Source organism: Bufo gargarizans, chromosome 2 (genome assembly GCF_014858855.1).
Source record: "Bufo gargarizans isolate SCDJY-AF-19 chromosome 2, ASM1485885v1, whole genome shotgun sequence".
Taxonomy (NCBI): domain Eukaryota; kingdom Metazoa; phylum Chordata; class Amphibia; order Anura; family Bufonidae; genus Bufo; species Bufo gargarizans.
Genome location: NC_058081.1, coordinates 205,229,048 through 205,244,368, shown reverse-complemented (window position 1 = coordinate 205,244,368; position 15,321 = coordinate 205,229,048). Strand labels below are relative to the sequence as shown.

The 15,321-nt window shown below is 40.4% G+C and overlaps 1 protein-coding gene across 2 annotated transcripts in view; it reads right to left on the bottom strand.

Annotated features, from left to right (window-relative positions):
- SND1 (staphylococcal nuclease and tudor domain containing 1) overlaps positions 1-15,321 on the bottom strand; it is a 602,204-nt gene that overhangs the window by 376,762 nt on the left and 210,121 nt on the right. For both annotated transcript variants that reach the window (XM_044279946.1, XM_044279947.1), the window contains exon 13: positions 6,625-6,735. In XM_044279946.1, the coding sequence (XP_044135881.1) occupies positions 6,625-6,735 (111 nt within the window). The remainder of the gene's footprint in view (positions 1-6,624; positions 6,736-15,321) is intronic.

Sequence of the window (15,321 nt, the reverse complement as noted above, 5' to 3'; positions counted from 1 at the left end):
AGATGCCCCGCTTCTCTTCTGTCGTCTTCTTTGCTGTGTAAAGGAAAAGGACCTGTGGTGACGTCACTCCGGTCATCACATGATCCATCACCATGGTATCATGTGATGGACCATGAGAGGACCAGAGTGACATCACCACAGGTCCTTTTTCTGTACATCGCAAAGAAGATAACAGAAGAGAAGCCAGGGTGCGCGAGCAAGTGGATTAAGGAGAGTTAAATTTTTTATTTTTTTTTCCTTCTTTTTCAACCCCTCCATGTTATAAGGGAAAATAATACAATCTACACAACCCCGATCCCGAACTTCTGTGAAGTTTGGGTACCAAACATGGCGATTTTTCTCACGGGCGTGCAAAACGCATTACAATGTTTTGCACTTGCGCAGAAAAATCGTGCATGTTCCCACAACGCCCATGTGAAACCAGCCTTAGGTGTTCCTCAACTGTTTATGGCAACTTTATGCTGCCCATACTAATGGCAGAAAAAAAAAAGAGACAGGCGAGTTGATTTCAGTGGTCTGTCATTTAAAAGTTAAAAGTAAGTGGTTGCCGAGAACCAATATCACTATCATTACAGACTAGGGCCTGGAAAAGTGTCACAGCCACCTGAGAAGAGTCCTGGTTATTCATGAATTACTTCTCTCCCTGCCCACCTGCTGATGACCGACAGGCTTCTACCTAGTTTTCTCCCTTTCTATCTAGGAGAGAACTGCCAATCAGCAAATTGGTGAGCATGTAAGAGATTATGAATAATCATGACTCTTCTCAAGTAGAATTGACTTCATTGATCTACTAGATTTATATAAAGCCGGCAGCTCTATGGGAGTGTCTTTTCTGCTGCAGCAAAGGGGGCGTTGTCCATGCTCTCCCCATCACAGCTCAGGAGGCAGTTAAAGGATGAAACTGAGCATGTGCGGCCTTCTTAGTAGGCAGGTCAAAGAAATAAGATAAAACAAAAAAACAGCAGATGGCGCTATACATATACATTTTATTAAAGGCAACCTGTCACCTCCAAAAAACATCCCAAGCTGGCAGCAGTACCTGAGAGTAGCCAGCAGCATGTTTGTAACTATTTTCTTCCTGCAGGCAGATGAAGCAAAAGCTGTAAAAACGTTCTTTAATCCCCTGCCACCGTGCTTTTCTAGTCAGGCTTGAAGACACGGAGGCAGCGGCCTCCTTGCTTCAAGTCACGGTAACCACGCCCCCTTCCCTGCGCCTTCGCTGTGACAGAGACAGCAGTTCGGCAAAGCCAGCCAAACTGTCACAGCGAAGGGGCAGGGAAGAGGGAGTAGTTATCTCGACTTGAAGCAAGGAGGCCGCTGCCTCCGTGACTTCAAGCATGTGTGCAGAAGAGGGCCGGCAAGGTATTAAAGAACTTTTTTTTTTTTTTTTTTTTTTTTTTTACAGCTTTAGCTCATCTGCCAATAGGAAGAAAATGATCTTTACAAACACGCTACTGGCTACTCAGGTACTGCTGCCGTCTTGGGATGTTTTTTTGGAGGTGACAGGTTCCCTTTAAGTAGCTCAGTAAATTTTTAATTACATGTAATTACAAAAGAATTCAGATCCAGGTGCTGGTGTGAAAACTGTAGAATATTTTTCGTGGGACAACCCCCTTAAGTAAACCCCATTTAAAATAGGGTGTTCTGAGTTGGGCGTGTCAAATAACCCAAATTTACCAACACAAACGTTGGCAAATCTGTTGATGTCAATAGGAAAAAAGGTGACGTACAAAACAGAAACCTAATCACAGCTTTTTATGTAAGCATCTAGAACTCAAACAGGTGGAAGTAAAATATGTAGACACGGCATGCAGACACACTGGTGAAATAGAAAGTAAAAACAGTCCAGAGACAATGTATTACACAAGATTGAAAATTATTCAAGTGTTAATATAATCAAATTTCTCAAGTGATTAAATCTATGTTTGTCTCTCTCCGTACTCTGGAAAAACTACATACTCCCTGAACTTCTCCTGAGCCATCCAATTTCTATTTTATCTCTTGGTTGGGTAGCTAGCGTGACTTGATGTCTGCCAGTAACTCCAACTCATTAAGATGAGGCCATAAATGCAGTTTTAGGAACGAAAGAGAGAGGGGGGGAAAAAAGGCATTGAAATGCTGTTTCCTTGAAAACAATAACTCATCAAAAAAACTCCAATGATTACTTTCTAAGAATATGGATCGTGAAAGGCTCTGCAGCCTGGAAGGAGGAAATGTTACAGTGACCCACAAATGACCACCAAGCCACTGATGCAGCCAATACTCCTTTTACAGAAACTGTCACCATAAAAAAAGTATTCTTAACTTCTACATAAACTGTGTCACAAAGAAATACAGTAGTTATCCTGTTAAATGCTCATGTTACTGGATTGGACAGAAATACAAACCCAAATAGTCATTCTTTAAATCAAGGATCAGCAACCTCCAGCACTCCAGCTGTTCTGAAACTACAACTCCCAGAATCCTCCTTTCACTTCTATGGGAATTACAGGAACAGCCAAGCGTGTATGCTGGGAGTTGTAGTTTCACAACAGCAGGAGTGCTGAAGGTTTTTGATCCATGCTGAAGGTCATAGCTAGGGCTAATCCAAAACCTACAAGTTATAAATGTCACTTGCTACAGTAGAAGGACAACCAGCCACTTACCAATGAATACTGGACATTACTACTCGTCACCTCTTTGGAAAGTTGTTTTATTAACTACTAAGGCTACTTTCACACTAGCATTTTGGCTTTCAGTTTGTGAGATCAGTCATGGGCTCTCAACAAGTGGTCCAAAACGGATCAGTTTTGCCCTAATGCATTCTGAATGGAAAAGGATCAGCCCAGAATGCATCAGTTTGTCTCTGATCAGTCACCATTCCGCTCTGGAGGTGGACACCAAAACACTGCCTGCCGCGTCTTGCTGTCCCGCTTGACTAAACTGAGCCAAACGGATCCATCCTGGCACACAATCTAAGTCAATGGGGATGGATCAGTTTTCTCTGACACAATCTGGCACAATAGAAAACGGATCAGTCTCTCATTAACTTTCAATGAAGTTCATGACTGATCTGTCTTGGCTATGGTACAGATAATACAAACATATTAGTTCATGACAGATGCATGCGGTTGCATTATTATAATGAATTTGTTTTTGCATATCTATGAGGGATCCGCCCAAAAGGATCCTAGCCAGGAGCCTGGAAAATCCAAGTATGAATCCACATGGCAAACCCAAAGCCTTTCAGGGTGCCGGTAAAGCTGGGTTACCACCATGAGAAGCTAATGGATTGCAGAATACCAAATCTATCAAAATTAATCCCATTCTCAACAAGGGCCCATAGCTAGGAAGATTTGCTTTTTTTTAGGGTGCTGGGAAAGCTGGGTTACAGTCATGTGGAGCTGTAAGACTGAAGAACTCCAAATATATTAAGGCAAGTCCTGCTCACCATTCCTAAAGGCTGCCATAGCCAGGTAGATTTCCTTTTCAGGGCTCTGGGAAAGCTGGGTTACTTGCATAATGGGTATAAAAAATTAAAAGTAAATAGAAGTGTACTCGCTCACCCTTTTACAGCAGAACCGCACCTCTTGGATCTACACTGCTCTAGAGGAACCCAGGCTTGGCTGTGTCACTTCAGTCTTTAAGCTTTTTTATGTTTTTTTTTTGTTTGTTTGTTTTTGTATTGCATGATTGTTTTTATGCATTAAAAAAAAAATAAAAATTGCCAGAAGATGTGTCCAGGATTCATAGCATAAAGGGTTACTTGAATAATGCAAGGGTAGCATTTTCTGGATTGTGGGTACAGATGCACAAGACTTGTTATCCAGCTTTCCCACAAATGTCTTATAGGGCGAAAAATACGGTAAGCAAACTTAAAGCACAAAATATTTTTTTCTGACCTGTTAGAACGGTACATGCTGTAAATTGTAGTGAACGTTAATTTCTTACCAGAGACTGTATTTGCTAGTTATAACCTCCCTTCTGATGCTCAGCTGTGTCATACTGACTCTACAAGTAACAAAGCATCTTATGTCTGGATAGTAAGCCAGTTTCTGTGTTCCTATGGGAGCCTCAGTCAGTAAGTCTCATAAGATTTAAAAGAGAAATACCTGACTTCCTATCCTGAGTCAGTTGGTCAGTGTTGGCCACATGACACTGCTGACGATCAGAAGGGAGATTATAACTCACAAATACAGGGAGTGCAGAATTATTAGGCAAGTTGTATTTTTGAGGATTAATTTTATTATTGAACAACAACCATGTTCTCAATGAACCCAAAAAACTCATTAATATCAAAGCTGAATATTTTTGGAAGTAGTTTTTAGTTTTAGCTATTTTAGGAGGATATCTGTGTGTGCAGGTGACTATTACTGTGCATAATTATTAGGCAACTTAACAAAAAACAAATATATACCCATTTCAATTATTTATTTTTACCAGTGAAACCAACATAACATCTCAACATTCACAAATATACATTTCTGACATCCAAAAACAAAACAAAAACAAATCAGTGACCAATATAGCCACCTTTCTTTGCAAGGACACTCAAAAGCCTGCCATCCATGGATTCTGTCAGTGTTTTGATCTGTTCACCATCAACATTGCGTGCAGCAGCAACCACAGCCTCCCAGACACTGTTCAGAGAGGTGTACTGTTTTCCCTCCTTGTAAATCTCACATTTGATGATGGACCACAGGTTCTCAATGGGGTTCAGATCAGGTGAACAAGGAGGCCATGTCATTAGATTTTCTTTTTTATACCCTTTCTTGCCAGCCACGCTGTGGAGTACTTGGACGCGTGTGATGGAGCATTGTCCTGCATGAAAATCATGTTTTTTCTTGAAGGATGCAGACTTCTTCCTGTACCACTGCTTGAAGAAGGTGTCTTCCAGAAACTGGCAGTAGGACTGGGAGTTGAGCTTGACTCCATCCTCAACCCAAAAAGGCCCCACAAGCTCATCTTTGATGATACCAGCCCAAACCAGTACTCCACCTCCACCTTGCTGGCGTCTGGAGCTCTCTGCCCTTTACCAATCCAGCCACGGACTCATTTCATCAGTCCATAAAACCTTAGAAAAATCAGTCTTGAGATATTTCTTGGCCCAGTCTTGACGTTTCAGCTTGTGTGTCTTGTTCAGTGGTGGTCGTCTTTCAGCCTTTCTTACCTTGGCCATGTCTCCGAGTATTGCACACCTTGTGCTTTTGGGCACTCCAGTGATGTTGCAGCTCTGAAATATATCCAAACTGGTGGCAAGTGGCATCTTGGCAGCTGCACGCTTGACTTTTCTCAGTTCATGGGCAGTTATTTTGCGCCTTGGTTTTTCCACACGCTTCTTGCGACCCTGTTGACTATTTTGAATGAAACGCTTGATTGTTCGATGCAATTGCAATTTTAAGAGTGCTGCATCCCTCTGCAAGATATCTCACTATTTTTGACTTTTCTGAGCCTGTCAAGTCCTTCTTTTGACCCATTTTGCCAAAGGAAAGGAAGTTGCCTAATAATTATGCACACCTGATATAGGGTGTTGATGTCATTAGACCACACCCCTTCTCATTACAGAGATGCACATCACCTAATATGCTTAATTGGTAGTAGGCTTTCAAGCCTATGCAGCTTGGAGTAAAGACAACATGCATAAAGAGGATGATGTGGTCAAAATACTCATTTGCCTATTAATTCTGCACTCCCTGTATATACAATTTTACATTGTGTACTCAATATTCAGGGGAGCTAATAATGTTGATCCCAACTGTATGAGGCCTCCCATACACTGAACACAGTGACAGGAGAGCAGAATATCAGAGAGACGCAGCAAGAAAGACATTATAGAGAAGTACAGAGCAGTGTAGATGTGAATCAGATAGCCGAGAGAAAACACCATTAACAGCAGCAGGTGGTCTGTTTGCATCCGAGTGAGGTTCTCCTCCATTGCCCAACCAGGACAGTTTCTCAGTCCCCAAATTATTTACTGCAGCAGAGTGGCCATGGCAGTGAGACACCAACTGCACCATCATTTTCGGTTTATAGTCCGGGACCTTTCAAAATCAAGTGAAGACGCCCAAAGTAGGCAACACCTTAAAAGTAAAACATGCAATCATGGAAGATAATTGTGCGATTTTGAGGTTTTGCCAAGGGGATGAGGTCCACACTCTATATTTGGACAGGCACCTTCAATTATTATGGTCTACACCTGCATTTGGAAGTCTGAAGATTAAATTGGCAACCTTAGGTTTTGACTAGTTTCGCTTTAAAGCGAATGAAACATGCATTTTCAAGTGTCAAAGAAGTCATTTGAATTATGCGAACAACATTTTTTTCAGAAATGAACTGTAAAACAAAAATCACAGGCGAAAACAAGTAGATACACTATATAACTTGTTTACCTGTATACGTTCTGCTCCAAGAACTGAGAGCAAATTACATTCAGTAGTTGAAACGCTATGTAGATGGTGTCCTTGAAAGCTAGAGACCAGCTTACCGAGAGCGGATAAACGTCTCTCTCAGAATTGCACATGACATGCACACAGTCAAGTATTAGAAAATAACATTTGAGAAATATTCAAATTTGCTAACCACATAATTACATTTATTGTAGAGCATTACCTGTAACAAAATACCCATTAAGCAAGTGGTACCTACCGGGCCTCTGCTGCCAATAGCTCATCATAATGAGAAGATCTCTGATCATCATCCTGACGATAGCGGATCACAGTGGCTAGGCCTTTGCTAACCAGGGCTTCTGCAATGTTACTAAGGAAGAAGAAAAAAAATATATATAGTTATAATTTTGGATACAGCTAAGTACTACCACAACATTTTAACTGTATTGCAAAATAAATAAAAACAAATAAATAAAGTAGACATTATGTAGCTGCATTTTATGGCAGCACACTGAAAGCTTTATTTATGCTCCATCCTTAAAAGGTTTGGGTCAGTTTATATTACTAGTTTTACGCTGTTGACAGCACATGCACGCAGCTTGTAATAAGCATTATTAAACTAGTAGCTCTACCTGTACTACTACACGTAATTCCCATTGTGTATGTTCCCATTTTTATGGTATGCCAAATGACTCTGTATGAGACATGTCATAGCATTTCGTGCTTTTCCATTTTCTTCCTTTCTGTATTATTGAAAATTTGAACGCTATGTGCTAATAAAAATCTACAGTATAAAAAAAAACAACAACAAAAAAAAAAAAATAGCAGCTCTGATGTCCAATGGTTTAATATGAATCACGTTAACATGTAAGTCCGCTGACCTGTTAGCCGAAGCTGCGCTGGGAACATGGCCACTTATGGAGGGTTCTGACTAGAGATGAGCAAATTTCCGCTTATGAAATTCGTTCACACTTTGTTTGTTGGTTAAAGGTGAATTGCATTATACATTCCGTTACCGTGGACTATAACGCAATTCCATTATTAATTCCTTCATAATAGAAGTCTATGGCCGGCTTCCGTTATGCAGGAGAGGACTCCCCTGCATAACGGCAACTGGACAGATCAGTTTTGCAGCCCATAGACTTCTATTAAGACGGAATTACCTTTAGAGACATTCCGTTATGCATTCAGTCATAGAACGGCGTTATGGTCCGTGGTAACGGAATCTATAAAGCAATTCACCTTTAACCAACAAACGAAGTGTGAACTAATTTCAAAATGGGAAATTCGTTCATCTCTAGTTCTGACCATAAGCAGCCTCCATTCTCTTACACTGGAGAAACTTGCACCTACATACTCCGTCCCCAGTGTAAGTGAATTGAGGCAACTGGCGGAGAGAACCCTCTCAGAATTCAACATATTCTTTAAACTGGCTCTAAGTGAGGCAGGTGCCAGTCCTCCCATAACTAACATTTTTGAAAGCAATCAGTGCTCATTTTGGAATATCCTGGCTGGACTGCAGAAACATTTCTATACCTTTATTTAACGTATACAGGGAGGTTAGACCGACTACCAAACCTTTGTCTAGATCCTTGAATCCTGTCAAAGATGCAGCAGGTAAACAAGCCAAAACTGAATAGCTGGTAACAGGAAAACTAGACGGATAAGACATAGTTTTGTATGGTCACTTGTACTACTGATTTATGCAAAGTTGTGTGAAAATGTAGCAACAAATTAACCCTGAACAAAAAATTCTAGTTTATAAAAAAAAAAACTTTAAATCTATTATTATTATTATGCCCCCAAAAGGTGTTTATAGTCTTTAATGTCACCCCTTTCCCTGGGATGATCTAAACCCATACAGGACCAAGAGCTAGATCTAATCTTCCACCTCTCCCTGCATGCTCCCCTCCACAAAAGGCTAAAGCAAGATCTTCAAATAAATTATGTTTTTTAATTTTAAAAAATTCTCACAGTATCTAAAGCATTTAATTACCAGCGATCAGCATTATTGGCGGTCATGGTAATTAGCCGCAGGTCTCTGCCGTTTTAAACAGCAGAGATCTGCTAGCCACGGTGCTGCACATGCGAGCGGGCGCCATGTTCCCACATCGCTCCAGAACAGGTTAAATCTTCTCCAATTCATACTAGATTGTTACCTTTAAAACTAGTCCAACAACACAGCTCTAGCTGCTTTCTAGACTAAGGCATCAAAAGCTGCCTCCCTCTGCAGCCAAATCCCAAACTGGACTTGTTCAAAACAGTAGCGTTATGTGGTGCTTTAACTAATCCAAAGCGGGTTTAAGCCACGCAAGCCATCACTTTAGCGGCTCTGTCACCAGGATCAACCATATTAAACTAGACAAACTTATCATGCTTTATCATGCTGATCAGCACACAGATAAAAGAAAAAGGTAAAGTTTTAAACAGCTGTAGAGATATCTGCGTTTTATTCATATGCAAATGAGCAATGGCAGCATCAGGAGGCGGGGATAAATAGTTTAAGCACTGCTTTGTAATACCCCCTGTGCTCTGCACACTACCCCCTCCCCATGATTGACAGGGCTAGACATGCCGAGGTCAGAGCTGTGTCCTAGCTGTGCTACAGCTTCACCACACAGATCTGCTCAGAAAGCTAATTTACATATTACTGCACAATATATTATTATAGACACCGTAATATGTGTTAGCTTATAAGCATAGAAGCATGCTCTATGTGATAATGCTATAGCTTATTGGTAAGCGGTCTCTCATGCGTGTAGAAATCCTAAGTTCAATTCCCCAGAGAGACTTAGAAAAAGTTTATATATTTATTTTTTCCTTTTTTTTAACCCATAATAAAAAGCTATACTATAATAAATTATATAATCATAAATAATAAAAGGCTTTGAAACCTGAAAACTATTACTTGTTTATTCACAGACAATATATGATTATAAAGAAACTATTTATATTACTTTTCTATAGAATAATTAGGGTTAAATGTGGAAGAAAAAAAATTATCTGAAGAAAAATACCTTGATGTCTCTCCCAGGATTCAAACCTGGGATCTCTACATGCAAAACCAAAAATGCTCATCACCAAGCCATTGCATTACCACATACAGAAGCATGTTTTTCCAATGCTTATAAGGTAGCACATATTACTGGTGTCTATAATCATATCATGCCTGTGAATAAAGCAGTAATATGTAGATTAGCTTTCTGAGCCTCTCTCAGTGTGGTGAAGCTATAGTACATAGTGTATATGACATGTAGATGCTGGCCTCTGCATGTCTAGCCCTGTCAATCAAGAGGAGGGGAGAGTGTGTAGAGCACACCTGCCTCCTGGTGCTCCAATTGCTTATTTGCATATGCATAAAATGCTGATTTTTCTGCAGCTGTTTCTTTTCTTTATATTAAAGTATGGCGGCAGTATGTATGGTTTAATAGGGTTGATCCTGGTGACAGAGCCTCTTTAAATGAGGCTGCGTATCATATTACACCACTGAAACTTACAGTATCTAAAGCAAAACTTCAGCATAGAATTGAAAAATTAAAATAGTAATTGACACAAAAAATCATAAATTGCTTGTAAGAACTACAAATCCCAAAAGAAAAAGCAATATATAAAAGTGATGTTTTTTTATAGATTACTTCTTCTCTCATACCCCTTTTCCCACCAGATTTCGAGCACTGAAGACCAGCCACTACTTTTGCATTAAATTCTTACACAGAAAAGCTATGTTGGAAGAAGGGGACAGGATGCATCACGTAGCTTTCCTGAAAACATTCTTTGCAGTCTGGGATTTTGCCTGTGCCAGCCTGGTTCAAGGTTCACTGAGCAAAAGTAATTATCCACAACATGTTTTTGACATTTCAGAATTCTTTTTGTCTTCATTCCCACACCTTTCAGTTGGCAAGGTCCGGTTCCCACAATGAACAGGCATATAGGAAATAAATGCATGAACACAAACAAAAGAAACCTTTTGCAAGATGGTTTAAAATAAGGGAAAAAAAAAAAAAGACTGATTAAAGACAGGATTCACAAATCACTTGCGAGCAGAGATATCAAAAAGTGAGACCACAGTCCTGAATCATAATGATGAAACGATTTGGCTCAACCAGCCTAAAATTATGTTCTAGGTGCACAATCCACGACACACCCACCGTCTGTTTAGTAGAAATAGAAGATATATACAGTTGTGATCAAAATTAGGCTACTTTCACACTAGCGTTCAGAGCGGATCCGTTCTGAACGGATCCGCTCATATAATGCAGACAGTGGCTCCGTTCAGAACGGATCCGTCTGCATTATATTGTATAAAATTTTCTAAGTGTGAAAGTAGCCTGAGCGGATCCGTCCAGACTTTTACATTGAAAGTCAATGGTGGACGGATCCGTTTGAAGATTGAGCCATAGTGTGTCATCTTCAAACGGATCCGTCCCCATTGACTTACACTGTAAGTCTGGACGGATCCGCACACCTCCGCACGGCCAGGCGGATACCCGAACGCTGCAAGCATTGTTTCATCATTCGCTAGTGTGAAAGTAGCCTTAGAGAACACACAATTTCCAAAATGTCAAGTCAAAGTGTAGTCCTATGTGAATATATCCTAACATGAGTAAAATAGCAGTATTTTAAGATTTCATAAATTGTATTTATTGTAAAGCACAGACTAAAAATATGAGATAAAAATTAAAAACACTGATCAAAATTAGAGAACACTTTCAGATACTTCCAAGTTATTGGTGTTAATCTGGCAACTGGTGCTAATTTCCTTAATGATCTAACAAATCTGGCAGCGTAAATGTCTAAACTTTCTAGTTTTCACTGACTGCAAAATTGTGTGCCGTTCCAAAGTGACTGAAACCCTCCGGCAGCAGGTTGTCCAGATGAAGGCCAAAAGGGTGACCCTATAAGCCATAGCAGTTGGTCGTTCCAAGTCTGATTTCTAGAATATTGCATATATATATATATATATATATATATATATATATATATATATATATATATATATATATATATATATATATATATATATATATATATATATATACATACATACACATACAGGTCCTTCTCAAAAAATTAGCATATTGTGATAAAGTTCATTATTTTCTGTAATGTACTGATAAACATTAGACTTTCATATATTTTAGATTCATTACACACCAACTGAAGTAGTTCAGGCCTTTTATTGTTTTAATATTGATGATTTTGGCATACAGCTCATGAAAACCCCAAATTCCTATCTCAAAAAATTAGCATATCATGAAAAGGTTCTCTAAACGAGCTATTAACCTAATCATCTGAATCAACTAATTAACTCTAAACACATGCAAAAGATTCCTGAGGCTTTTAAAAACTCCCAGCCTGGTTCATTACTCAAAACCGCAATCATGGGTAAGACTGCCGACCTGACTGCTGTCCAGAAGGCCATCATTGACACCCTCAAGCAAGAGGGTAAGACACAGAAAGAAATGTCTGAACGAATAGGCTGTTCCCAGAGTGCTGTATCAAGGCACCTCAGTGGGAAGTCTGTGGGAAGGAAAAAGTGTGGCAGAAAACGCTGCACAACGAGAAGAGGTGACCGGACCCTGAGGAAGATTGTGGAGAAGGACCGATTCCAGACCTTGGGGGACCTGCGGAAGCAGTGGACTGAGTCTGGAGTAGAAACATCCAGAGCCACCGTGTACAGGCATGTGCAGGAAATGGGCTACAGGTGCCGCATTCCCCAGGTCAAGCCACTTTTGAACCAGAAACAGCGGCAGAAGCGCCTGACCTGGGCTACAGAGAAGCAGCACTGGACTGTTGCATGTCATTCGGAAATCAAGGTGCCAGAGTCTGGAGGAAGACTGGGGAGAGGGAAATGCCAAAATGCCTGAAGTCCAGTGTCAAGTACCCACAGTCAGTGATGGTCTGGGGTGCCATGTCAGCTGCTGGTGTTGGTCCACTGTGTTTTATCAAGGGCAGGGTCAATGCAGCTAGCTATCCGGAGATTTTGGAGCACTTCATGCTTCCATCTGCTGAAAAGCTTTATGGAGATGAAGATTTAATTTTTCAGCACGACCTGGCACCTGCTCACAGTGCCAAAACCACTGGCAAATGGTTTACTGACCATGGTATTACTGTGCTCAATTGGCCTGCCAACTCTCCTGACCTGAACCCCATAGAGAATCTGTGGGATATTGGGAAGAGAAAGTTGAGAGACGCGAGACCCAACACTCTGGGTGAGCTTAAGGCCGCTATCGAAGCATCCTGGGCCTCCATAACACCTCAGCAGTGCCACAGGCTGATTGCCTCCATGCCACGCCGCATTGAAGCAGTCATTTCTGCAAAAGGATTCCCGACCAAGTATTGAGTGCATAACTGAACATAATTATTTGAAGGTTGACTTTTTTTGTATTAAAAACACTTTTCTTTTATTGGTCGGATGAAATATGCTAATTTTTTGAGATAGGAAATGTGGGTTTTCATGAGCTGTATGCCAAAATCATCAATATTAAAACAATAAAAGGCTTGAACTACTTCAGTTGGTGTGTAATGAATCTAAAATATATGAAAGTCTAATGTTTATCAGTACATTACAGAAAATAATGAACTTTATCACAATATGCTAATTTTTTGAGAAGGACCTGTATATAAAAAATTTTTTTTTTTCTTCCTTTTGACATATAGCAGACAAATAACCAGTCTAATATTTATAACAGCAAGTCTTGGGTTTGTAGGAGGATTGCAATTCTTTCTGCCTGCAAATCGTTACAGTAATAGTTTTTCTTGATAGTTTCTTTAGAGATTGAATGCAGACTTGCACCCTCACAGCATATAAGCTATTGCCAACCTGCTATTGTGAGGCTGCAAACCAACATATACGTTTAGCTCACTAGGATACAGTTACATGTAGGGCTAACAATCCTTAACTATTTTTATTTCTATTCCTATTACAATTCCATTATTTTTATGTATATGTATTTTTGATAATAAAATGTTTATTTTTATATAAATACACATCTGATCATTCTGTGCAACATCAGATAGAGTGCCTATATATTCTATAAAAAAAAAAAAAAAAAAAAAAAAAAAAAAAGGTGTGTGTGTGTTAGTGTTACAATCAGGTGTCCGGGAAGGTTTTACACCAGGTCTCAGTTCTCTAGGATGTACCGTTCCTGAGATATTCCCAAAAATGCATTAGCCAATAGCTTGGTCACATGACCCTTATCAGCCAATAGAAGCTCGCAGGTCCTTTAGTCTCGGCGCACAGTTTTACTCCAGGTTTCCTTAACAACCCAGCCATTTATCTTCACTGCTGTAGTACAGCTTTAAAAAGGAAAGCTGTCACCAGAATAATCGCTATTGAAGTAAAGACATGGCCTAATAGCATTTAGTACCTTATTTTAAGATGTGCCTTTGTTTCAGCAATAGATGTTTGTATCCTCTGAAAAAACTATTTGGTATGCAAATGAGCCAGTAAGATGCCCAGATACGCCCTCTGCCACAATGTGTCCACCCTCAATAAGACTTAAAATCCTGCCCCCAGGTCCCACTAAGCCACGCCCCTGATTTGGCTAGGCCACTCCTATTCCTGAGCAAATGGGGATTGAAAAAATAAAAGGTAAAAATCAGCTGCAGGGGTGGGAGGGTTACTTTCTCACTGCAGCTTCCACTCCGACAGCACAGTGCTGCTGAGTGATCTGTTCAAAAGGACACGCACCCCCAGTTCAGGTGGAAAAAGTATGTGAACCCTTGGATTTAATAACTGGTTAAAACTCCTTTGGCAGCAATAACTTCAACCAAACGTTTCCTGTGGTTGCAGACCAAACGTGCACAACGGTCAGGAGTAATTCTTGACCATTCCCCTTTACAGAACTGTTTTAGTTCAGCAATATTCGTGGGATGTCAGGTGTGAATCACTTTGAGGTCATGCCACAGCATCTCAATCGGGTCCACTCCAGGTGGTGTATTTTCTTCTGTTTAAGCCATTCTGTTGATTTATTTCTATGCTTTGCGTCGTTGTCCTGTTGCAACACCCATCTTCTGTTGAGCTTCAGCTGGTGGACAGATGGCCTGAAGTTCTCCTGCAAAATGTCTAAAACGTGGGAATTCATTTTTCCTTCGATGATAGCAATCCATCCAGGCCCTGACATAGCAAAGCAGCACCAAACCATGATGCCCCCCAGCATGAGGTTTTGATGTTGGTGTGCTGTGCCTCTTTTTCTCCACACAGTGTTGTGTGTTTCTTCCAAACAACTCAACTTTGGTTTCATCTGTCCAGAGACTATTTTGCCAGTACTGCTGTGGAACATCCAGGTGCTCTTGTGCAAACTGTAAACGTGCAGCAATGTTTTTTTTTGGACAGCAGTGGCTTCCTCTGAGGTATCCTCCCATGAAATCCATTCTTGTCTAGTGTTTTACATATCGTAGATTTGCTAACAGGGATGTTAGCATATGCCAGAGACTTTTGTAAGTCTTTAGCTGACACTCTAGGATTCTTCTTCACCTCATTGAGCAGTCTGCACTGTGCTCTTGCAGTCATCTTTACAGGACGGCCACTCCTAGGGAGAGTAGAAGCAGTGCTGAACTTTCTCCATTTATAGACAATTTGTCTTACCGTAGACTGATGAATAGCTAGGCTTTTGGAGATACTTTTATAACCCTTTCCAGCTTTATGCAAGTCAACAATTCTTAAATCGTAGGTCTTCTGAGAGCTCTTTTGTGCGAGGCATCATTCACATCAGGCAATGCTTCTTGTGAAAAGCAAACCCAGAACTGGTGTGTGTTTTGTATAGGGCAGGGCAGCTGTAACCAACACCTCCAATCTCATCTCATGTGATTGGACTCCAGTTGGCTTACACCTCACTCCAATTAGCTCTGGGAGATGTCATTAGTCTAGGGGTTCACATACTTTTTCCACCTGCACTGTGAATGTTTACATGGTATGTTCAGTAAAAACATTGGAACCTTTAATTCTTTGTTA